Below are 24,322 nucleotides of genomic sequence, written 5' to 3'. Positions count from 1 at the left end.
TTGTCTTAATCTCTATGTATTTGTATCATGTAGTGATGGCCACCGGAATAAACAGCTTTAAGGGGGGATTAGATAGATTCGTGGAGAATAATGCTATCAATGGTTACTAGCCATAGTGACTGAGGGGAACCTCCACATTCAGAGACACTAAGCCTCTAAATTCCAGAGCCAGGAGGCAACATCAAGGGATAGCCTCGGCCTCTATGCCTGTTGTTGGCCCTCCAGAGGAACTGGTTGGCCACTGTGAGACAGGATGCTGGACTAGATGGACTATTGGACTGATCCAGCAGGGCTGTTCTTAGGAAGTCCTCAGGCTCTATGCACTGTTGCTGGCCCTTTAGAGGAACTGGTTGGCCACTGTTTGAGACAGGATGCTGGACTAGATGGACCACTGGTCTGATCCAGCAGCGCTCTTCTTATGTTCTTAGGAAGTCCTCAGCCTCTATGCCCTGTTGCTGGCCCTTTAGAGGAACTGGTTGGCCACTGTTTGAGACAGGATGCTGGACTAGGTGGACTGTTGGTCTGATCCAGCGGGGCACTTCATATGTTCTTATGCTGTTTGCCTTGGACTAGATTCTAACTCCCACAAACAGAAGGAGTTCCTGGGCATATAGATATATATACCCTGCCTATCCCTTTTCCACAGCATGCCCTGAAAAATCCTCTGCTGAGAGCTGGGGACTCTCCTGAACCAACGTGCACTTGGTAGGCTTGGGGATGCCACAGCAAGGAGTGGGAATAGGTGGAAATTGCAAGGGATCCAAGCTGTTATATTTGTCTCTGTTTTTGGTTTTGCCTTTGCTGCTGTAAATGGTCATGGGTGCTGAATAACGTAGTTCTTCAACCTTGTTTGTTATCAGGGTTTTTTTTACACTGTATTGTTGATTTGTGTGCATTGTCTTTAATCTGGCAGTTCTTTTTGTTCAAAGCCTCAGAACTAGCTAACAAGTCAGGGAAGAACGTGAAACATGTCATATCGAAGAAAGCTGAGAAGAGAGAAAGCTCTCCTAAAAGCACCAAGAGTAAGTTCTGTTGAAAAAAGACTAATATATTAAAAGATGAAATTACAAAACACTTTTGCTGAACAATGGCCTCATTTTAAATCAGGAGAGCCTAGAACTTGGTTTCTTAAAAACAAAACAAAAAAACCCAAATCCTGCCTTTTGGGTTTCATTTCATCTTAATTCTGTTTCATTAACCCCCCTGGCCCAAGCACACAGTGCAGTACAGCAGACACTCTTCAGTATCCTTATTTTGTGTAGTCAGAAATAAAACTAGGCTCCGGTTTTGAATTAAGAGTCTCGTTTAAACTGGCTTTTCTCTCTAGGGCTTTTATACCTTTACTAAATGTTGAGTTAACTACCCTAGAACCTCAAACCCAACACAGAAGGCAAAATTATATACTTAAACACAGCTTTCCCTTACCAATTTTGCCTTGACAAGGATGTCATCAAAATTTCAGTGTAATTGAAGGCAAATCATTTGATGTGGAGGCTACAATGCACTTTTCATTTGAACCTGATTTTTGACAGAGATCTCGCTGATAATTAATTTAATCTCTGATACACATTAAAATAACTTTGTGGTTATTACACAGATTAAGAAATACTGAGTACCTGCAAAATCAAAATAAGTTTTATCTGTCTCTTAAGACAACTTCGATCTACCCAGCAAGGAAATTTGATTAAGATCAGTAGCTGAAGATTTCTCTGGAAGCAGTAAATCAGTGCTTGTCACCCTTCTGGGCTTGGTTAAAATGAAGAGGTACAGACTGTGTAGAGGTGGGAACAGAACTGCAAAAATCATTCAAAATATCCCCTTGTTTTGTGTTAGTTTGGTGTTGTGGTTAAGTGCACGGACTCTAATCTGGGAGAACTGGGTTTGATTCCCCACTCCTCCATTTGGAGCTGCTGGATGACCTTGGGCAAGCCATAGTTCTGGCACAGTTGTTCTTGAAAACAGTTCTGTCAGAGCTTTCTCGGCCCTACCTGCCTCACCAGGTGTCTGTTGTGGGGAGGGGAAGGGAGAGGAGACTCCGAGTGAAGGGCGGGGTATAAATCCAATCTCCTCCTCCTCCTCCTCTTCTTCTTGCTCTTCTTCTTACTTTTCTCCTTCTTGGTTTTGCACCAGGAAATTACATAATTTAGTTTGTTTAGAATGTGCAAGACTGGGCTTCGAATTCTTGTCTAATTCTTTTGCTTTGCTTGTCAATGTGGTGTAGTGGTTAAGAGTGTTGGACTAGTGTCCGGGACACCTGGATTTGAACCCCCACTCGCGCCAAGGGAACTTATTCAATGACCTTGGGCCAATTATACTCCCTCAGCCGAACCCTTCTCACAGGTCTTGGATATAATGAAGGAGAGAAAAACAATGTGAGCCACTTTGGGCTCCCCGTTGGGGAGAGAGGCAGGGTGTAAATGAGTTAAATAAATATATGGGCCACGATCATTTCCAAATGCTGTGATCCAGTCGACAATCAGAACTTAAAATCATCGTCATCCTCTCACCTTATTGTCTCAGCGCAAAATAAGGAGCCACTCTGTTGAGAAAAACTGAAGACTCACATGTTCATACGAAAGAGAAGTAGCTAAAGTGATACCTAATAGTTTCTAAGGAGCTTAGCTACTGTAATGTGCATTTTTCCTTTCCCTTTTGTACCAAATTATAGCTGTGTACTATAGATTTGTGGATCACAACAAACTATGGCAGGTCCTTAAAGAGATGGGAGTACCAGACCACCTCACATGTCTCTTGAGAAACCTGTATAAGGGTCAAGAAGCGACAGAACCGGATATGGAACAACTGATTGGTTTAGCATAGGAAAAGGAGTACGACAAGGATGTATATTGTCACCTTGCTTATTTAATATATATGCAGAGTACATCATGCAAAATGCTGGCCTGAATGAATGAATCACAAGCGGGATGAATCACAAGCGGGAATTAAGATCACTGGGAAAAAGATCAACAACCTCAGATATGCAGACGATACCACTCTAATGGCAGAAAGTGAAGAGGATCTAAAGAGCCTCTTGCTCAGAGTGAAAGAGGAGAGCGCAAAAGTGGGCTTGAAGCTCAACATCAAAAAAAATAAGATCATGGCATCCAGCCCCATCACTCCTTGGCAAATAGAAGGGGAAGTCGTGGAAGTAGTGACAGACTTCACGTTCCTGGGATCCCAGATCACCGCAGACTGTGACAGCAGCCATGAAATTAAAAGACACCTGCTCCTTGGGAGGAAAGCGATGGCGAACCTAAACAGCATGATAAAAAGTAGAGACATCACTCTGCCAACAAAAGTCAAAGCAATGGTATTCCCAGTAGTCATGTATGGCTGCGAGAGTTGGACTATAAGGAAGGCCGAGCACTGAAGAATAGATTCTTTTGAACTATGGTGCTGGAGAAGACTCTTCTAAAGTCCCTTGGACTGCAAGAAGATTAAATCAATCAATCCTAAAAGAAATCAACCCTGACTGTTCCCTGGAAGGCCAGATACTGAAGTTGAAGTTCAAATACTTTGGCCACCCAATGAGAAGGAAGCACTCACTGGAGAAGACCCTGATGCTGGGAAAGATTGAAGGTCAAAGAAGACGGGGACGGCAAAGGATGAGATGGTTAGACAGTGTCATAGATGCAATGAATATGAAATTGAGCAAACTTCAGAGGACGGCGGAAGACAGGAAGACCTGGCATGATCTGGTCCATGGGGTCGCGAAGAGTCGGACTCGACTGTACGACTGAACAACAACAAAACTAGAAAATACATGGGGATCAGTGTGTTGCCCCTAAGTGGCTGTACAGTGTAACTGACAACCGGCTGCTTGCTAAAATTAGGGCAGTAGGTTCCTGATACCATTTTAGGTAAAGAAACACAATTGAGCTGCTGTTTGCAGGTGTGATGTCACTTATGATGTTCTCTTCGTTAAATTTATAGAGCCACCCGCATCGAGCAAAGGCCAGGTGGAGGTGAGTGGCAATTTTTTTGCTTGTTAGAAATTTTGTAGTCATTGTAGCCTGTCATGAGGAAAGAGGGACAAATAGATCATAAATGATATCAAGCGGCAAAGCTTACTGTCATGCTATTTAGGATAAATTACACTTCTCAGTAAATTACTTGGTGACTCAGAATTTGTCTTGTTGAATTATTTAAAAGATTTTGCTGAGAAAGCTGATCTAGATCTTACACTCAATTGTTTTACAGTGGCAAAAAATTTTATATGACAGCTTAAGGGAAAAAGTTGACTCACCAATAGTCTCAACAGAAAAGAGCCAGAGTCCAGTGGCATCTTAAAGATGAGGGTGTGAGCTTTCGTGAGTCACTGCTCACTTTGTCAGATACCCATTTCAGATTGGTTCAAAATATGGACCATAGCAGTAATGACCTAGCTGAACCAGGAGGAGAGGTGGGGGGGGAATGTTCTGATAAATAAATATTATAAGAAACTGATTAGGATCAGTCGACATAATCGGTTGAGAAATTGTGAGTGGATTAGCTGCAAAGCAACTGCCAGCAAGCTGGCACCACGGTATTCCCTGTTCTCCACCCACCCCACAGCCATCTGAGCCCCCTGCAGTTTGGCTCCTGAGGATTAGGTGTCCCTCAAGAACAGTGCAGGGCCAAAGTGGAGTCTCCAGTGGGAGGGAAGAACGGGTGAAAACTGCCTTCCCCCCACCTTTGGACTCCACCCAATGTTCGTTGTGTTCCAATAATACATGTTCTGATAATATAAAACCATCTGTATTTTTCTCTTTGCTGGGATTCTTGGTATTGCCTTTCTATTAAATATATGCAGCAGGACCAAAACATATCATAAAATTTTCCATAATGAATATTTTCCAATCGTTTTCGAAATCTGTCTTGCATCGACCACTGCTTTGATCGAGTGGAGTCCTGAAATAACAATCTGTTACTGAAACCCTGGTTGGCTGTCTTTTTTAAAAGAACCCAGTGAGCTCACTGTTTCAGAACAATATTTCTTTGTGAGTTCAAATGTCTAAGTAAAGTGGCTTCATTTTTCCAGTTCTGATCCCTCTGGGATGCCAGCAATCCAAACGTGCTAGCAACACAAACTCTCTTCCAGCTCGAAGAGGGGTTTCTTGTCATTATAAACTTTTTCAGAATTGCTGCTATTATCGCAGCTCCCTCCCTGTTTTGTCATCCCATACATACATACATACATACATACATACATACATAAAAAAATAAAAGCCCAGCGTATTGGCACTTTCCAGCTCTCCCATTGGCTGTGCTGTGCACTCCATCAGCCATTGGCCCATCATCTGCCACTCAAGAGTACTCACGTGCCATTGGCTGGGTGCTGGGTCCACTCCTCTCCCCTGCCCACTGCCGGCCATTCCCTGTCTGAGTAAACTGCCAAAACTGCTGTGTGGCTCACTTTCCCCTCAGTGGCTGTTGCTAGGGAACCAAGCTTGGTTCTGTCAGTAAAAAGGCAGGGGCAGGAGGCCCTTTCCAGGCCTTCTTTGGCCTTTGTGGGGAACTCATTGGGACCAGTCCTGACTAGGCTTGTCAGCTCCAGGTTGGAAAATTCCTGGAGATTTTGTGGTGGAGTCTATGGAAGCCAGAGTTTGGGGAGGGGAAAGGCCTCTGCTGAATAGAATGCCATGGAGTCCACCCTCCAAAGCAGTTATTTTCTCCAGGGGGAGACCTAGGCTCTTGCTGTGGAAGCTGAGTGGGTGATTTCGGACCACTCACAGACTTTCAGCCTAACCTACCTCACAGGGTTGTTGTGCAGATCAAAAGGGGGGGAGGAAAATGATGTAAGCTGCTTTGGTCCCCACTGTGGAGACTGTACCTTTCATGGGGAACCATTGTTGCCAATCTCCAGGTGAGGGCTGGAGATCACTCGGAATTACACCTGCTCTTCAGATGGCAGAGATCAGTTCCCCTGGAGAAAATGGTGGCTGCTGTGTCATTATACCCTGCTGAGGTCACCACAGCAAATTGACACTGATGCCCATGGCTGGGGCACCCACTGAGAGCCTCATTCTTGAGCTCGTTGTATTTATTTCCACAATGGGTCTTATTCCTAGTCTTACATAAAGATTAATCAGCTCTGGTTAACCTCATAAAAATTAATTTCAGTACAAGAACTCGTGGGCACTCAATGAAATTGCTGAGCAGACAGGTTAGAACGGATAAAAGGAAGTACTTCTTCACCCAGAGAGTGATTAACACATGGAATTCACTGCCACAGGAAGTGGTGGCGGCTACAAGCATGGACGGCTTCAAGGGGGAATTAGATAAGCATATGGAACAGAGGTCCATCAGTGGCTATTAGCCACAAGGTATAGATAGGGACTCTGGGGCAAGTGATGCTCTGTCTTCTTGGGGGGGGGGGTCAACAGTGGGAGGGCTTCTAATGTCCTGGCCCCACTGCTGGACCTCCTGATGGCACCTGGTATTTTTGGCCACTGTGTGACAGAGTGTTGGACTGGATGGGCCTTTGACCTGATTCAACATTGGCTTCTCTTATGTTCTTATGTTCTTAATTCTTTAATGTCTTTGTAATATCAGAGTTTGCTGTTACCTTCTCTTTAATCTGTTTAATACCTTTAGCACTCTCTCTTTATTTCTTCAGTGCTTCCATCTGTTACATTTTTTAGTAAGAGATTCAAATATACTCAGAATTCCCAGCCAAAGCGATAATCAGCCAAGGAAAAAAGTATACATTTCAAAACGTAATAATGGCTGCGAATACAAATTGAAATTTAAATTAGCCTCATTAATGGCTAGGTAAAATAATGGGAATTTGCAACTAGAACAAGCCAACCGATTCAGTTCTTTATTTAGTTGATGATCTTATTAGAAAGTAGAATGTTCAAGAAGAAACTTTGTTTAGGGATACAATTTAACATATTTGCTTTTAACAGGGTAAAAAGAATGAGGTGTCAAAAACAGTGTACGGATTCAGGAAAAGAATAGCAGGTAAGCATTTGCAATAAACAGTAGCAATATATTGTAACTTAAGAATTCTTTAATATATTCTGCTTCTTCACTTATGGTGTGGCTACATGCTCATATCTCAGTGATTTTGTGATAAAACTAAAATACAGAAAAGGGAAGTATTGTGTTGTGTGAGGTTTTGCATTTCCTACCTTAGAGTGAACAGTGTAACTCGCACTGGCTCCTTGTGTGTGTTGTTAGTAATGTTTGTGGGCGTAGTATAACTTACAGTGATCAGATGGAAACACTCTTTGAGTTTTCCTGGCCTGTATTTGAGTGATGTAAAAATCTGACTGACTACCCTGATAACATTTCTGAAAGTTTTTACTCTGGGAGTAGATGATAGATTTGGCAAAATTTGGAGCCTTCCTCCAAGCGGTTCTGTTGGAGAAAGAGCCATTTAACATTGGAAGAATTCTCCTTAGACTAGAGGAAGTTCTTACAGTTTAAGATAAGATAAGATGCCTGTTTCCTGTTATCTCTCTTGATGGGTCAGATGGAGTTATGAACCCCAAAATGTACACTTGACATCATTGTGTTCAATTCATTACACTGGTGTTTGGCTATATTATTTTGAGACTCAAATTGCTTCAGCTTTGATGGAGAGATTTTTTTTGTCTTGTGTGAGACCTTTTTATTCATTTCCACTTACTAGTTAACAAACTAGGCGCATATGAAATACATAACCTTTACCAGAACTACAAATTAAAATGTGGCGTCTTGCTTTCTATGATTTGGACAGGGATTAGGTTTTAATTCATTATAGCAGATTTCTGGACTTTATCCGTTCATGTATTTTACTGGACAGAACGGTGCTTTCCGGCATAGGAGGAGGACAGATCCTGAGGAGCTTGATGGGAGCTCCTCTTCTGAGGTGCGGGAGGAAACTAACAAAAGGCAGGGGAATGAGGCTGAGATAACCAAGGGGAGCATGTGCATTCGTTCCTGATCTTCGGCGTGGTCTCTGTGCTTCACACCCATGAGATCTAGTGCGCACGCGCTGGATCAATCGGTGCTGTGGCAAGCTCTTTTAACGGATTTTTGCGCCCAGTCCCTTGGGCATGCGCAGGAACCCCACCGCACATGCCCAGAGGGGTGGGCGCGGACATCCCGCCAGTTCCTTTCTTACCACCGCGTTGAGTAGACCTATTTTTCGTCGGTCAGATTGGTTCGCTTTTGGCTATTCGCCTCAGCTCTTAGGAATTATTTCCTTAGTTTAATTTTCCTATCTTTTCTCTTTTTATTTGTTTGTTCTTCAAAAACTTTAAAACAAAAAACCGCAAAAAACAACATTTATTTCTGTTGAGGGGGAGTCTACCGATTACCTCAGGCCTTCGGGCTATTCCCACCCCTCAAACGTTCCCTCTTCTTCGCTTTCTTTTATGGAGAGGAAGTGGGTTTTTTTCAATAGGTGCAAGGGTTGCGGCAGCAAACTTGCTCCTCCCGACCGTCATACCCTGTGCATTTTTTTGTCTCTGAGAGTCTCACCGGCCAGAGTCCCGTCGTCACTGTGCTCGTTTTTCTAATCAAACACGGAAAAACCGAGCTGCGCGCCTTAAAGTAGCATCCTGTTGCATATTCTTAGGCTTAGTTTCAGTAGGGTTGAGATTGTTAGGGAAAGTGTGTCTGTGAAGTAATAAAGGACTTTGTTCTATACTAGATGTAATCTTGTATGTAATCTTATACTAAATATAATCTTGTATGTCTAGTTTTAAGCACAAAGCGCAATCCAGTGTGCACAGATCCACTGTCCACGGTGTGCAGTTTTTTTAAAAAAATGTTTTTTATGTTTGAAAAAAGAGGGTACAGAATGGAAAAAATAAAATAGGAAAATTGAAATTTCTTTTTAGAATATTTACAGTGATCAAGGACATTCAAAACTACAAATGATGTATAATATAGAAGGGACATATGTCAAATATACGGCATATTCAGGTATTTCAGTAGACCCATACATTGTTGTAGTTGTTAGCCATTCAGTTGTGTTCAACTCTTGGCAATTCCATGGGCCAGCTCTCTCCACGTTTTCCAATTTTCTTGGTGGATTTTTCCAGAGTAGGTTGCCAGGTCTTTCTCCAACCCTTCCCATTTATCCGGGCTTGGGACTGGCACGCAAACAAGTGTACATGGCTGGGTTAGACCCATACATTGTACACCCTGTTTATTTAAAAGACTGTGATAGGTTGAAACTAGTGATTTAACAATCTCCAAATATTAAATGTTTCCTTTTAACATAGCATGAATATTATTTTCCTCTTAACTGAACCACATTAATTCTTAAATTATTTTAAAATAATATCTTAAAATGGAATTACTAAAGCAGATAAAACATATCAATAAACCATATTAACCGAATAAACATATATACTAATTACTGTGTTTATAATGACAGATATTAATATATTTTGTACAATAGCAACGCTCATTTAATTATATCATACAAACCAGTCCTAACTGATAATTTATCCATAACTTCCGCAGTTCATAAAGAAGAAGAGGGTCCGGAAGGAGGCAAACTCATTCCTTCTTCTTGCCAAACTTTCTTTTTAGCCTTAAACAGGTGCTCTGACAGTGAGAGTGATTATTCCTCTTCGGATTCTGAGAAGGACAGCGATGACAATCGTGAAGCAACGGTTGATGAAGCTCTTCAGCCGGACACGCCAAATCAAACAATGATTTCAGCCAGCGACCAGCCAGCAGGGAAGAAACCGAAGAAAGGCATTTCCGTGAGTATAGATGCAGTGGCCATTGGGTAATACAGTATCAGTGTTAACAAGCATTTTTAAGAAGATGTTCAAAAATTTAATTCAAGAACAAGTTAGCCTCTGACAAGGAGGAAGTATTTAGTGGCAACTAAATATAAACCAGCTTTGACTCTCCAGACAGGTCTGCATTTGCAAACAGGTCTATAGTATTGACTCCTTTTAAAGAAGTAATCACTTCTTTGGGCTTGTCAAATCAGGGGTTTCCTCTCAAATTTAAGCATCAGGACCTTAGCCTATAAGGCATCTTCCTGACTGAGGTATAAAAAGGACTGAGGTCGTTGCTGGATTTTATCATCATGTATTTAAAACCAAACAAAGGCCCTGGAGCCTTGCAAATCATCGTTAGACTGAAAAGACTGGACTGTCTTTTTCTTTTCGTGGTCAAAGATACTGCATACGTGAAAATAGGGTGAAGGCGTATCATTGTACGATACAAAGGCACTCTTAATGCTGAAGGGTCTGAGCAATCAATTTAAATGATGCTTCTTTGCATCCAGAACGTGGTTCCTTTCTTGTGCCTTTTCTCTCTCCCTCTTCCCACCTTTTCCTTCCACCCTTACCCTCAGAAAACTATTGTTGTAGACGGCTGAGGCTGAGCAAGACATCAGTTTCCTCCCCCGCTTCATGTCAGGAGAGTACCCCTAATGATCTTTGGGGTTTTCTTTTTTTTCCCCCTCAGAGCAATCTGGTGGAAGAGTATTTTGAAGCACACAGCAGCTCCAAAGTTATAACTTCTGACCGAACACTTCAGAAGCTGCAGAGAGGAAAGCTGGATCAGGTGCAGTAAATGTCAGGGGGATCCTGTGTTTGTACTGACTTTGTTGGAGGAACCCGCTAGCAGTTGGTCAGTCTGTTCTTAGGACCAGGCATTACAGTGTCAGCCACTCTTTTGCCTTAATGGCACGAGCATGGTTAGAGCGTTATGAAGCCAGTGATAGTGTTGGGGTGGGGAGGGGCTGGGAGGAAACACGCCGATGTGGGTTTTGGCTAAAAGGCTAAGCTCTACAGCCGCAGAAGTAACCACTCTACCAGTTCATAAATTCCCACAATTATATTAATTCTTGGAATAAAAGGAACTGAGGGGGATAAGGGACTTTGCCTAAGTTGTTGTTGCTTTTATATAGCACGTCCTGTGGGCAGGGTCACCAACATCCTGGAGAGAAAAAATGTGTCCTATCCATCCCTTTAAATAAAGGCTTAATGTGTGGAAATAAGCAGGTGAAGCTTTTAATGGTATGGAGTTTAAGTAACATCACCCTGTAAATAACATTCTGTTAAGCCTCAAGGGGGCAGGACTCCCCCCCCCAAGGTTGTTGGCAATCCTGCTACTGTGCCAGACTCTGTAATCCTTTCCCCCCATTTTCACATAATTCCAAAGCAATGAAAGAGTTTCTTGCTTTGTGGACACCAGCTAGAACGAGAAGGATTTCAAGTGAACTAAAATTGCAGTGTGTGGTATTTGCAGGCAAGCCGTTGTGTGCTGGGTTGGACATCACGACATTGTAAGAGGCTGTTGCTCGTGACCTCCAATCACACAAGGGGAGGCAGCATACAAACATGTATTTGTGCATATAATGCCAGTTCATAGTTTAGCATTATGGGTGAACAGTGCTACTGAGTTAATCCACTGCAGCCTCTCTTTTTGGTTTAGTTTATTTGCTTTCAGTGCAGCATTGTCTGGGAAGGCGGTATGTCAACAGCCACTGAAAACCAATCTGATGTCATGAAAAACAGTTACCAAATACCAAGAAAACTGGAACCATTAAAAATGAACATTGATCATTTTGTGATCGACACTCTTGAGAGCAGTTTAGAACACAGTATGTCCTCATTACTTTGAACAGAGATCAATATTGTGCTATTTCCTCTAGAATATATTCTTTAGAAATAGACCTAAAAACCTCCTTTATAAATTGCTAATAAACTCTACGTAACTAATTAAAATAGCTTCAGAATTTTCCTTGGAACAAAGGTAAGAATTATAGGACAGTTTGCCATAGTCTATGAATATATATTAGATCTGTGTAGGTAGTACACCATAGATTTCTGGTATTTTAATTTCCCAGCTATAAATGAGCTTGGCTTATTTTGCCCTGATTTCAACCTTGGCAAAATGGAATGTATTTCTGGTGGCACTGCCCCAGATACATTGGGAAGTTTCGTTCATTTAATCTCTGAAAAGCGTGCTGGGACCTGTTGTATAACCTTGTCTGGTCTATCTGGAAATAACAGTTTGTTCGTCACCAAACCCGTTTCATGTGTGGAATAATTTCCTTCAGTTCTCCAACCTGTCAAATGACTCTTTTCCCCTCTTCCTGATACAGGAGACCCTGCAGAACATCTTGAATAAAGTGCCAATTGCTTTTGCTGCTGAACGTGAAGAGTTAAACAAGCAACATGAATCCCTCTTTTACAAATGGATGTTACAGTTGCAGTAGGTATCTGCAGTATGTAGTCTTCTACCAGCAAACGTGGAAATTGGAAATTAAATCATTGTAAACGTTAGCTAGGGAAATAGTCCTCTCTTTGGAATTAAACTGCATATGAGACCTCTTTTGTATGTCCTGGAAGTTGAGATCTGCTTCCTTAATGTAGACCCCTGGACTGGTAGAAGTCTCCCACTCTTGGTCTTAAACAGGAAAGAAGTTGCCATATATCAAGCCCTTCTCAAGATGACAGTTGTGGTAATTGTCTGTGTAACAGAAAAGTACATTGTCCTAGAGTATACACCTACTTGCCATATCCACTTCCTCCTTGAAATGTAGAGGAAATGAGAATATGTTTTGCTGTTTTCAGAGTATTGCTGTACCATGTACGAAAAGGCATTGCTCTCTTTGAAACAGCTTTTGAGGCTGTGAAAATAACTAGATCATTGGCATAGATGCTTACATTTCCTTTTTCGTGTTTGCTGACTGGCAGATGGTAGTGTAAACAGCTGTAGACTTTAAATTAAAATTCTACAGATGTGTGTTGTGTAAAGGTGCTGGCCTGAGGGGAAAACTGTTGGTCCTTCACAGTGATTCTCCTGGGCCTGAAACAAACAAGTACCTTCTGGCATAGGTATCGCTGTGTCATTAACAAAAGAATGAACACTATGGCTTGCGAAGGCACTGTTATAGTAGACACAGGCCCTGGTCACATGGGCCGGATATCGAGGGAGGGGGGGAGGCGTGGCTGTTTGCCCCAGGGCAAAATAATGCGCGGTTGCACCAGCAGATGTACCGTGGAGGTCCTGTGGTAGGGGGGAGGTGCCGAGCATACCACAATCCTGTGCCGCGGCAAAGAAGCGGCGTGGCGTGGCAAACGGGTGTTTTTTCCCCCGGACACCGAAGTGTGCGCATGCCCCGTTGGGTGCTTGTGCGCATCCCATGGACAGTTGAAAAAAAACACACCTTTATACAAGGGGGCATGGGTGGGCGCCGGAACTACCACCGGAAACGCGATCAGATGCCCGCCCTTGCCCCGCGGTTACCGGAAACTAGTACCTCCGAGGTACTAGTTTTTAACCGCGCGTCTTGGGCGGGAAGCCTTGGGTTCGCCACGGGAGCTCTACGCTTCCCAGATGTGGCGGTGAGATCACGCCCGGAAAATTTGCCTATCTTCCGTCTCTCTAGCGTGCCTAATGCTCCGTGTGACCGCAGCCACAGAATGTTGGGCTAGGGCTAGGAGACTTGGTTCAAATTGTTAGTCTGCCATGAAACTAACTAAGTTTCTGTCCCTAAATCCTGTCCCCTAAAGAGTAAGCTCCATTGAACTTAGGGGGACTTGCTTCTGAGTATTTAGGCTTGTGCTGTAAGTGAGCCTAGGCCAGTGACTGTGTTTCATTCTAAACCTGGTTCTCAGGATTGCTGTGAGGATAACATGGAGGGGCTGAGAGCCAAGTTATACTGCCCCGAGCTCCTTGGATGGGAAGTTAGGTAAAATGTGATGGAATGGATTGTTTCAAACAGTCTTGAGCAGCATCCTGGGTTGGTTCCAGCACCGTGTTCACAGAGGCGTGAGGACTTGCCCGTGGAGCATGACTGTCTTGGCTCCTCTCTCCTGAGACAGCCTGAAATGCTCCCCGGAATCCTTTTTTTTTTTGGTGGGGAGGGTCGGTTCTCCTCTCCCTGTTCTGTGTAGTGCACCCACTGCAAGCCGGCTAAGGGAAGCAACCTGGAAGCCCAGGAAATTTATATACAGTCTTTCAGCACTGCTGGTGCAGCATGTGAGTTGAGGTGCTCCCCACAAGCACCCATGATGTAGGGTTGGTGTGGTGCACTTCTAGGCTCTTCACAGTGCTGTGGTGTAGCCTGTTAGCCAGTTTTCTGTTTTAAATGTGAAGACTTTTAAAAACTAATCAACACAGGGAAATGAACACCCCCCCCCCTTTGGGCATTCTGCTTAAAGAAAAATGATGGTAATTAACTAATGCTAAACTGTAACTGAAGTTTGAGCTCACTGATTTCAAAACGGCATGTCGGAAGGCATCAGCAGACTCATGTGGCTTCGTCGAAATGGCTGATGAGAGAGGAATGGCTGAAGCCCACGGACACCTTTGTATCCCAACTGGTAGAAGAGCAGCTGTGAGGAGGGAGGGTGGAGGAAGAGATAAGTTCCCTCCTCTTGAGTCTACTCCGTCTCCCTTGCAAAAGTGCCTTCCCGTACCACTTCACACACACGTGCACACATGGGGCTAGGAATCCTTTGTGCGCGATACTAAACGTGTCATTCTGCCCGTACAGGATCAGAAAAGGATCAGGCAGTGGTGTAACGGGAGAACCAATGAGGTGTAGGGGACGGAGTGGCAGATGAGGACCTTCAGCAATCCAGATTTGAATCCCCACTATTACCACGGAAACTTGTTGGGTGACATTGGGCCTGTCACAAACTTTTGACCTGGCCTACCTCACAGGGTTGTTGTGAGGATAACATGGAGGAGAGGAGAATGATGTTCTAGGCTGCTTTGAGTCCCAAGTGAGAAGTAAATGGACGGAATAAATGAACAGTACAAGATTGGAAAACATGGAGAGAGCTGGCCCATAGAATCGCCAATAGTTGGACACGACTGAAAGGCTAACAACAACAACATTTCAAATATACGTCCTTTAAAAAAAATTGAGTAATTTTTTAATGTGAAGGTAATACAATTAAAATACGTATTTAGAAAAGAGAAAAGCAGAAGTGCCAGCATAAGTAGATAACTGGTATTCCAGTTTTCAGCAGCATCTTTGGGGTTCTCAGTTACCTCATAAGCTTGAGTGTTTTTCTGTCTTACAGCTTGGGATTCAATATTGTGCTTTATGGGCTAGGTTCAAAGAAAAACCTCTTGGAGAATTTTCGCACCTCTCTTCTTCAGGATTCGGTTCATCTTGTGGTGAATGGGTTCTTCCCCAGCATCACTGTGAAATCGGTAAGCAGAACAGAAATGGGAATGTTTGGTGAGTTTGGATACGGCCAGATTATTCACTCACTCTCGTCCATGGCTCCTCTCATCCTTGCTACGCCCCTCCCACCCACCCCCCACAGCTATTGTACGTACAGGTCCTGTGATCCCCAGCATAGCCTTTTTGATGGTCAAAGGGGACCTTTCTGCCCATATTTCAGCAGCAGAAAAGCTGGTTGGATCAAGGCCATGGAGAGAAGTAAGCAAAAACCTTTAGCGCTATTGATAACTTTTCCCATTCGCAGTAGAAAAGAGCCAGAGTCCAGGAACACCTGAAAGACTAACAAAATCTGTGGCAGGGGAGGAGCTTTCCTGAGTCACGGCTCCCTTCTTCAGTAGCGAACAGCAAGAGTCCAGGAGCACCTGAAAGACTAACAAAAATTGTGGCAGGGGATGAGCTTTCCTGAGTCTCTGCTCACTTCTTCAGATACAGCAGTGAGCAGTGACTCACGAAAGCACCTCCCCTGCCACAAATTTTCTTAGTTTTTAAGGTGCTCCTGGACTCTTGCTCTTTTCTTCTGCTACAGACAGACTAACACAGCCACCCATCTTGATCTTTTCCCTTTCAGTTCAACACGCAGTTCAAAGTAGAATACATTCTCTTCTCTTTAACTCAAAAACACAAGAGGTAGTGTGTGCTCTAGGCTGACTTCAGCTGCAGTTGTGACCGCTTGCTTGCACTTTTAGGGAAGAACAAGCTAGCATAGAGAGTTCCAATTTGAAGCTTCAGAGAAACCTACACTAGTGTATATCGTAACTTACGGAGCAGAGCATTAAGGTGTACTTTGCTTTACAAAAGTCATATGTGAAGGGGCTTTTTGTGCATTTTATGCATCTCTTTTTTATTACATATTGTCTTTTTGTAGAGATTTTGTATAATCTGAGATAGTTGGAAATTTAGTTTCAGACTAGGCCTTTTATTAGCGCCATCACTAAAGAATTATCCCAAAGGAAGATGGTGACCTTCCAGAAGTGTCCGAGGTAAAATCGGGGAGTTGGAGTGCTTGGTGTCGGAGGGAAAAATAGACATTGTGGGTATTTCTGAAACTTGGTGGGATGAGGAAAATCAGTGGGACACAGTGATTCCCGGTTATATATTATATCGGAAGGATGGGGGGGAAGGGTTGGAGGTGGGGTAGCTCTGTATGTCAGAGAGGGTATAAAGTCTAGAAAGATTGAGAGGCTAAGTGAATTGGATTCGCTTCTGGAAGTTCTATGGGTTGAAATAGGGGGGCCAAAAGGAAACTTAACACTGGGAGTTTGTTATCGCCCACCAGATCAAAAGATAGAGGAGGATTATAAAATGATGAATGCCTTAAAGATAGCAACTAGACAAAAACACTGTGTAATAATAGGTGATTTTAACTACCCACACATTGATTGGGTCAATATGTGTTCTAGCCGGGAAAAAGAGATTGAGTTTCTAGACACTCTAAATGACTGTGCTATGGAGCAGATGGTCATGGAACCTACCAGGGGAGAGGCGATCCTTGATTTGGTCCTAAGTAACACTCAAGACCTGGTGAGAGATGTAAAAGTGATTGCACCACTTGGAAACAGTGATCATAATGTTGTTGAGTTCATCATTTGTACAAATAGAGAATTGGCCAAAAAGACTCACACAACCATTTTTAACTTTAAAAGGGGTAATTTCTCTGATATGAGGGGACACGTGGGGAGGAAACTGAAAGGAAAAGTAGAAAGGGTCAAAACAATTGGGGAAGCTTGGGATCTATTTAAAACTACGATCCTAGAAGCTCAAAAAATATATATTCCGCAGGTTAGGAAAGGCACAAACAGGTATAGGAAAAAGCCTGCATGGTTAACAAACAGAGTAATGGAGGCTGTAAAAAGTAAAAAGAATTCCTTTAAGCAGTGGAAAGCTAGTCACAGTGAGGCTGATAAAACGGAACACAGGCTATGGCAAATAAAATGCAAGTCTGAGGTCAGGCAGGCAAAAAGGGAATATGAGGAGCATATAGCAAAAAACGTAAAAACCAACAATAAAACTTTCTTCAAATACATTAGAAACAGGAAACCAGCCAGGGAGGCAGTGGGGCCCTTGGACGACCAAGGGGTAAAAGGAGTATTGAAGGATGATAGGGAAATGGCTGAGAAGCTAAATGCATTTTTTGCCTCCGTCTTCACTGTGGAAGATGAGAAGTGCTTGCCCACTCCAGAACCACTGATTTCAGGAGGGGTGTTGGAAGACCTGAGTCAGATTGAGGTGATGAGAGAGGAGGTCCTAAAACTGATAGACAACTTAAAAACTGAAAAATCACCAGGCCCAGATGGCATACATCCGAGAGTTCTGAAAGAACTCAAATGTGAACTTGTAGATCTCCTGACAAAGATATGTAATCTTTCCTTAAAATCTGCCTCCATTCCTGAGGATTGGAAGGTAGCTAATGTCACTCCCATCTTTAAAAAGGGTTCCAGAGGAGATCCGGGAAATTACAGGCCAGTCAGTCTGACGTCGATACCGGGTAAATTGGTGGAAACCATTATTAAGGAAAGAATTAGTAGGCACATAGATGAACAAAACCTATTGAGGCAGACTCAGCACGGTTTCTGTAAGGGAAGATCTTGTCTCACTAACCTGTTAGTGTTCTTTGAGGGGGTGAACAAACATGTGGACAAGGGGGATCCAATAGATATTATTTACCTTGACTTCCAGAAAGCTTTTGATAAAGTTCCTCATCAAAGGCTCCTAAGTAAGCTCAAAAATCATGGGATAGAAGGACAAGTCCTTTTATGGATCAAAAACTGGCTAGTTCATAGAAAACAGAGAGTGAGTGTAGGTGGGCAATTTTCTCAGTGGAGGGTGGTAAGCAGTGGGGTACCGCAGGGATCAGTACTTGGTCCACTGCTTTTTAACTTGTTCATTAATGATTTGGAGATGGGAGTAAGCAGTGAAGTGGCTAAATTTGCGGATGATACAAAGTTGTTCAGGGTGGTGAAAACCAGTGAGGATTGTGAGGCACTCCAAGGGGATCTGTCAAGGATGGGCGAGTGGGCGTCAACATGGCAAATGGGGTTCAATGTGGCCAAGTGCAAGGTGATGCACATTGGAGCCAAAAATCCTAAATATAAATACACATTGATGGGGTCTGAACTGGCAGAGACTGAGCAAGAGAGAGATCTTGGAGTTGTAGTGGATAACTCACTGAAAATGTCGAGACAGTGTGTGACTGCAATAAAGAAGGCCAATGCTATGCTGGGGATTATTAGGAAGGGTATTGAAAACAGATCAGCCAATATAATAATGCCCCTATATAAATCAATGGTGAGACCTCATTTGGAATACTGTGTGCAGTTCTGGGCACCACACCTTAAAAAGGATATTATAGCTTTGGAAAAAGTGCAGAAAAGGGCAACTCGAATGATAAAAGGGTTGGAACACTTTCCCTATGAGGAAAGGTTAAAGCGCTTAGGGCTCTTTAGCTTGGAGAAAAGACGACTGAGGGGTGACATGATCGAGGTTTATAAGATTATGCATGGGAAAGAGCAGGTAAAGAAAGAGGTACTTTTCTCCCTTTCTCACAATACAAGAACTCGTGGGCACTCCATGAAACTGCAGAGCGGTCGGGTTAGAACGGATAAAAGGAAGTCCTTCTTCACCCAAAGAGTGATTAACACATGGAATTCACTGCCACAGGAAGTGGTGGCGGCTACAAGCATGGACGGCTTCAAAAGGGAATTAGATAAGCATATGGAGCAGAGGTCCATCAGTGGCTATTAGCCACAAGGTATAGCTAGGGGCTCTGGGGCAAGTGATGCTCTGTCTTCTTGGTGCTTGGGGGGGTCAACAGTGGGAGGGCTTCTAATGTCCTGGCCCCACTCCTGGACCTCCTGATGGCACTGGTATTTCTGGCCACTGTGTGACACAGAGTGTTGGACTGGATGGGCCTTTGGCCTGATCCAACATTGGCGTCTCTTATGTTCTTATGTTCTTATGTGACCTGCTGCATTTCTGTGCTAGATTCTGAATTCCATCACGGAGGAGGTGCTGGATCACACAGGCACTTTTCGCAGCCCCCAGGATCAGTTGGACTGGATCGTGAAAAGATTTAAAGAAGGTAAAGTGATTGGGCAGATGTCTGAGCACTTTGGACTCTGGCTGTCAGCTAGAAAAGCCTGGAGAAATCTGGTTGGTTGGAGAAATCTCCTGGTTGGTTGGTTGCCACTGTACATACATTTCCCAAATAAGTTAAAGCAGTAAGGTAAAAACCCTTATTTTTGTTGGATATTGTAACTCTGCATGCGAGAGGATCCGGGAAGGATAGAGTTAAAAGAGTGATAGTTTGGGAATATGTTGGCGTATAGGTTAAAGTGGTGCTGGTAAACTATCTAGAACCTATCTTGCATGCAGCTGTGTTGTTTTGAGAGGCATAGTATTAGGCTGCCAGTCTCACAGTGTTGCCGTGTGGAGAGTTACTCAGGAGTTAGTCTCCATAGGATCGCACTGTCAGTTGCTCAGAATTTTCAAACTTGCATTTAAAAAGACAAGATTGTCAACAAAGGGAGGGATGATGAAGCACATCGGCAGCCTGCCTTTTCCACTTGCTCTAGTTTCTGCGTTGTCATGGAAGCTTGCTGTGCAAGAGCTCTGTGGCACGATGTTAAAATGTCCGTTGTAGGTTGGCCTGCTCTTGCAGCCACTTAGATGCAATGCAGAGCATTACACCCCTGCTTTCCCTCCCCAACCATGCACAGTGTAGCATGCTTACGCTGGTGCAACTCCTTAGCAGTGATGCAGAAGAACACATGCCTACTGCCCCAGTGTAGAAGAGTGTCTGGAAGCTGCCCCAGTGTAGAAGAGTGTCTGGAAGCTGCAGCTAGTGCAGAACACTGCAGCTAGACTCCTAGTTGGGGCCAGCTATGAGAGCATGTTACCCGGATATAATAGCAATGACACTGACTACCGATCTGCTCCCGAGCCCAATTCACGGTGTTGTTTTTGACCTTTAAAGCCCTCCGTGGTTCGGCACGAGGGTGTCTGAAGGACCATCTTCTCCCACGTGTTCCTACCCAGGAATCACAGGGAGAGGCCCTCCTCACTGTCCCACCAATCAAAGGAGCTCATCTGCTGGGCCTATCTGAGAGGGCCTTTTCAGTGGCAGCCCCAGGATTATGAACAGCCTTCCCAGGGAGGTGCACCCGACACACTCACTTTTAATCTTCAGAAGGCAGTTGAAGATGGATTCATATAAGACCACATTCAGTTACTAGCAGTCCTAGATGGTGATTTTAAATTTTGTACTTTCTGTGTTCTATTTTTTGTCTATATTGCAAGTCGTAAGGAACTCCATAAACGAAGAGAGGCAGCTAATAGATGTTTTAAATAATAATATTATTGCGCAGGTGTCAAAGAGTGCTCTCTTCCTGGAAGCTTTGAGGTTCCATGCTGTTGCTTTGCTACTGTGGAAAGGCTGAACAGGTAGAGCCGGTTCCCTTCTTGATGAGTCCTTTAGATGCACTGGAGAAGATGGGTTTTCCAGCCTTTCATTAGCCTTTCTTCTACTTGAATTTTGTAAAAGAATCCAGATACTAAGGATCATTCTTTTAATAATATTCCTGTGAAGACACTCATATGCATTCATAAGCCATGAGACACTTCTGTTTTTCAGAATGAAAGGTCAGCATCTTGCATAGATTTTGGCTTAGATACTGTGCAGTGTGGCGCCTGTGCACACAGATGCTCAGAATACAGACAGTTACCGTTGGTTACAAATGAACCTTTGAATGTACAGCTGAAACGAAGTATTTCACCAAAACCCAATACTTTCTTCACAGTGCTAGTAAGAACCAGAAAAAGGATGATTGTTTAAAATTCTGTGTTTTTATTTCATACAATGGTTACTAATTTTGAAGCAATTTTTAATGTAAATATGGGCTTCTAGAGCTGAACGGTGGTGATTATTTATTTATTTAGGAGATTTTTATACCACCCTCCCTCACAAGCGGGCTCAAGGCAGGGGGCAATGCCCCACAAAGACGTAAAAACCATTTATATAATTTAAGTTAAAATTAAACCCAACAAAGCATACATGATGGCAAGATAGTAAAGCCTAGACCTCAGGAATATAGCTGAGTATAACTCAGGAAGGCCGGCACCCCGCCTACAATACAAAGAGCATAGGCCAGTTGGGGGGGGGGGCAGGGGAGGCCAGTATAGTGAGCCACCCGCTGCCCCAACCACAGGCTTGGCGGAACAGCTTCGCCTTACAGGCCCTGCGGAATTGGCTGGGTATCAGATACTTCTATTTGCAAAGAGCAGCTTTTTGCAACAGTTAAATGTTTAGTAAACCAAATCCCCCCCCACCCCCACCCCACCCCCATCTTTTTGAGCAGATTAAGGATCTCGCAACAAAATATTGAACAGGCCTCTGCATCGTAGCTGTAAGGAAACATTACAGTATGGATTAAAACAGAATGTCCACCTCCCTCCATTTGAACATCAAGAATACGTGACTGTTTAGTCACGGAGCAGGCCTGTATCCTGGATGCGCAAATGAAAAGCTGATAGGCACATTCAGAGAAATGCCGTCAAGAACCTTTGGTGTGACTTTGAGGGATGAGGCACAGCCGCGACTAGATGGTTGGCACTGGCTTTTCCTTGGACTACATTTAATCTCACTCAGCACCCTAGTTTTGCTTACTGTCTGTCGCTGCTCCTCTTCTCTTTGGCCAGACCCTTCCTCGGAGCTCTACCTGCTCATCCATAACCTGGACAGCCAGATGCTGAGAGGAGACAGAAGCCAACAGATCCTGGGACAGCTGGCATCCCTTCCCAGCGTCTACCTCATCGCCACGATTGACCACATCAATGCCCCACTCAGTGAGTCCACTGGCCTTGCGGATTCTTCCCCTGTCCCCTTTTCTATCTTTAGAGATGAATGATATCAGTAGTAATTTTTACTTTTCTAGTGTTGTTGGCCAAACTAGTAAGTCCTGTGTTTTATGTGTCCTCCTCTCTGATTCTTTTGAGGCTGGGTTGGTACTAGTGATGTTTTTGCCTTTGAATGGGACTGTAGTGGTAGCCATTCCACTGTGGACTAGCAAAAGCTTTTTTGACTCAGAGGGTAGGAGGAGTGGTTATTGGTGACATGGTTGGGAATACCCTGCCCTTTTCTGGTTGTGCCTGTTTTAAAATGCCCTGCCGTGTGAAGAAGAAGAGTAGGATTTATACCCCCCTTTTCTCTACCCTAAGGAGTCTCAGTGGCTTGCAATCTCCTTCCCTTCCCCTCGCCATAACAGGCACCTTGTGAGGCAGGTGGGGCTGAGAGAGTTCTGGGAGAACTGTGATCGGCCCAAGGTCACCCAGCAGGCCTCATGTGCCTCCAAGCAGCTTACAATCGCCTTCCTTTTTCTGCCCAACAGGCACCTTGTGAGGCAGTGTAATGCCACTCCAGGTGCCATGAATTTCGAAAGAAGGATAAAGAATTCAACTCCTAATTTAAAAGAGATTCTGCTAGTATAGTATTTTGTGGGAAACACTGTCCCGTACCTCCCCAAAACTTAGGCATTAAACGACGTTTTATAAATCAATACTCTTTGCTTATTGTAGTCTTTTTTTTGTAGTGTGGGATCAGGCAAAACAAAGCCTATATAACTGGCTATGGTACGAAACGACTACCTATAGCCCTTATGTTGAAGAAACATCCTATGAGAACTCAATGTTGATAAAGCAGTCTGGGTCTTTAGCTCTGAGCTCACTCACGCACGTCCTGCACAGTCTCACTCCTAATGCAAGGTAAGGAATCAGGCAGCAGCTGGGAACATCTGCAGTAATTCGCAGAGAGTGGGGTTTATTTTTTCTCATGAACTGTTTTATGTTGAATTCAGATGGGCAGCCGTGTTGGTCTGAAGCAACAGAACAAAGTTTGAGTCCAGTGGCACCTTTAAGACCAACAAAGTTTAAATCTGGGTAGAAGATTTTATCTGCATGCACACTTCTTCAGACATCAGAAAGCTTTTACCCAGAATTAAACTTTGTTGGTCTTAAAGGTGCCACTGGACTCAAACTTTGTTCTGTTTATGTGGAAAACAAGTCTCTGGCTTGAAGCTACTGAAACGAAGGCCTTGTTATGTGTCCCTTGTGCCCAAGTATTAGCACTGCCTGATCTTCAGGTCATTGACACAGAGAAGACACCAAACCAATCCTGGCATATGGGTTCCCCCCCCCCCCCCTATTTATTATATTAATACACATTTCTACAGACCTTGTCTGCCTCTTCTGTTTTTGAACAGAGAACCTTAAAAATGCATCATGGTTCCTTAAAAAAAAAAAGTTTATTTGCATATCCCGTTCAGTGTAACTGCAAAAAGATAAAGCATCCCTTAGAAAAGAGCTCTTTTTATAACGGCCACTGGGTGAAAAAGCCGGGTTTTCAGTAATACAGGTTTGGAAGAGAGGAACAGGTAGGCTGATGCATGGAGCAGGGATCTGTTTCAGGACTGAATGGGACCGCTTTTTATTTATTTGGTTTGTACCGCAATGGATTTTAAAGACTCTTACTTTCTTTTAGTATTCCTATGGTAGTTGTATGCTGAATATGGAAAGTTCTTTGTCTTATTTAAATATGTTTTGTCTTTTTCAAAAAAACACAAAACCCTCAGGGGTATTTTCAGGCTTCTGGTACAGTATCAGCTGGAGAATAAGGATAACCCCTCGTACCCAGGTAACCAGTGTCATAATGTCATGAATTATGGTGTGTGTGCGTTTTATTTTCTACAGCTTAGAGTATTGCTGATGCTACAAGTATTAGTGATTTGAGGCTGGTTTTGTCAGTAAGGAAAAAAAGATGTATTGCTGTTGTAAACTACAGATTATTGTAAAACTATCAGGAAGAGGTATAAAAACCTCACATTCTTTGTAGGGATCTCCATGCTGAGCTGTGACTTCAGAGAGGATGTGCGTCTGGACCTGATGTCTTTTCATTAACACTGAAGTTGCAGATATTTATTTTTGCCTAAGTCCTAACTCTGAGCATACCCGTTTTATACTGGAGACTCTAGAAAAGATTTTCTCGCCTCTTCAATAACCACATATTGGGTATTCCTCTAGAATGTTTAGTTTTTAGTTTATAAAAATTTGTTTTCATGATGGAAAGGGGGGGGGGCGATGCCTTTTTTCGGTTGCAGCCACACGCACGAGATAAACGGG

General features: G+C 43.5%; 1 protein-coding gene across 1 annotated transcript in view; it reads left to right on the top strand.

Annotated features, from left to right (window-relative positions):
* Positions 1-24,322, top strand: part of ORC2 (origin recognition complex subunit 2) — a 32,652-nt gene that overhangs the window by 5,375 nt on the left and 2,955 nt on the right. The window contains exons 5-15 of the mRNA XM_015408675.1: positions 930-1,022; positions 3,934-3,965; positions 6,891-6,945; positions 9,514-9,689; positions 10,408-10,506; positions 12,053-12,162; positions 14,988-15,120; positions 19,136-19,232; positions 21,848-21,994; positions 22,738-22,909; positions 23,776-23,837. Coding sequence (XP_015264161.1) covers positions 930-1,022; positions 3,934-3,965; positions 6,891-6,945; positions 9,514-9,689; positions 10,408-10,506; positions 12,053-12,162; positions 14,988-15,120; positions 19,136-19,232; positions 21,848-21,994; positions 22,738-22,909; positions 23,776-23,837 — 1,176 coding nt within the window. The remainder of the gene's footprint in view (positions 1-929; positions 1,023-3,933; positions 3,966-6,890; positions 6,946-9,513; positions 9,690-10,407; positions 10,507-12,052; positions 12,163-14,987; positions 15,121-19,135; positions 19,233-21,847; positions 21,995-22,737; positions 22,910-23,775; positions 23,838-24,322) is intronic.

This window comes from Gekko japonicus, unplaced genomic scaffold (genome assembly GCF_001447785.1).
Source record: "Gekko japonicus isolate JY-2015 unplaced genomic scaffold, Gekko_japonicus_V1.1 scaffold2090, whole genome shotgun sequence".
Classification (NCBI taxonomy): Eukaryota; Metazoa; Chordata; class Lepidosauria; order Squamata; family Gekkonidae; genus Gekko; species Gekko japonicus.
This window is presented reverse-complemented; position numbering and strand designations above follow the sequence as displayed.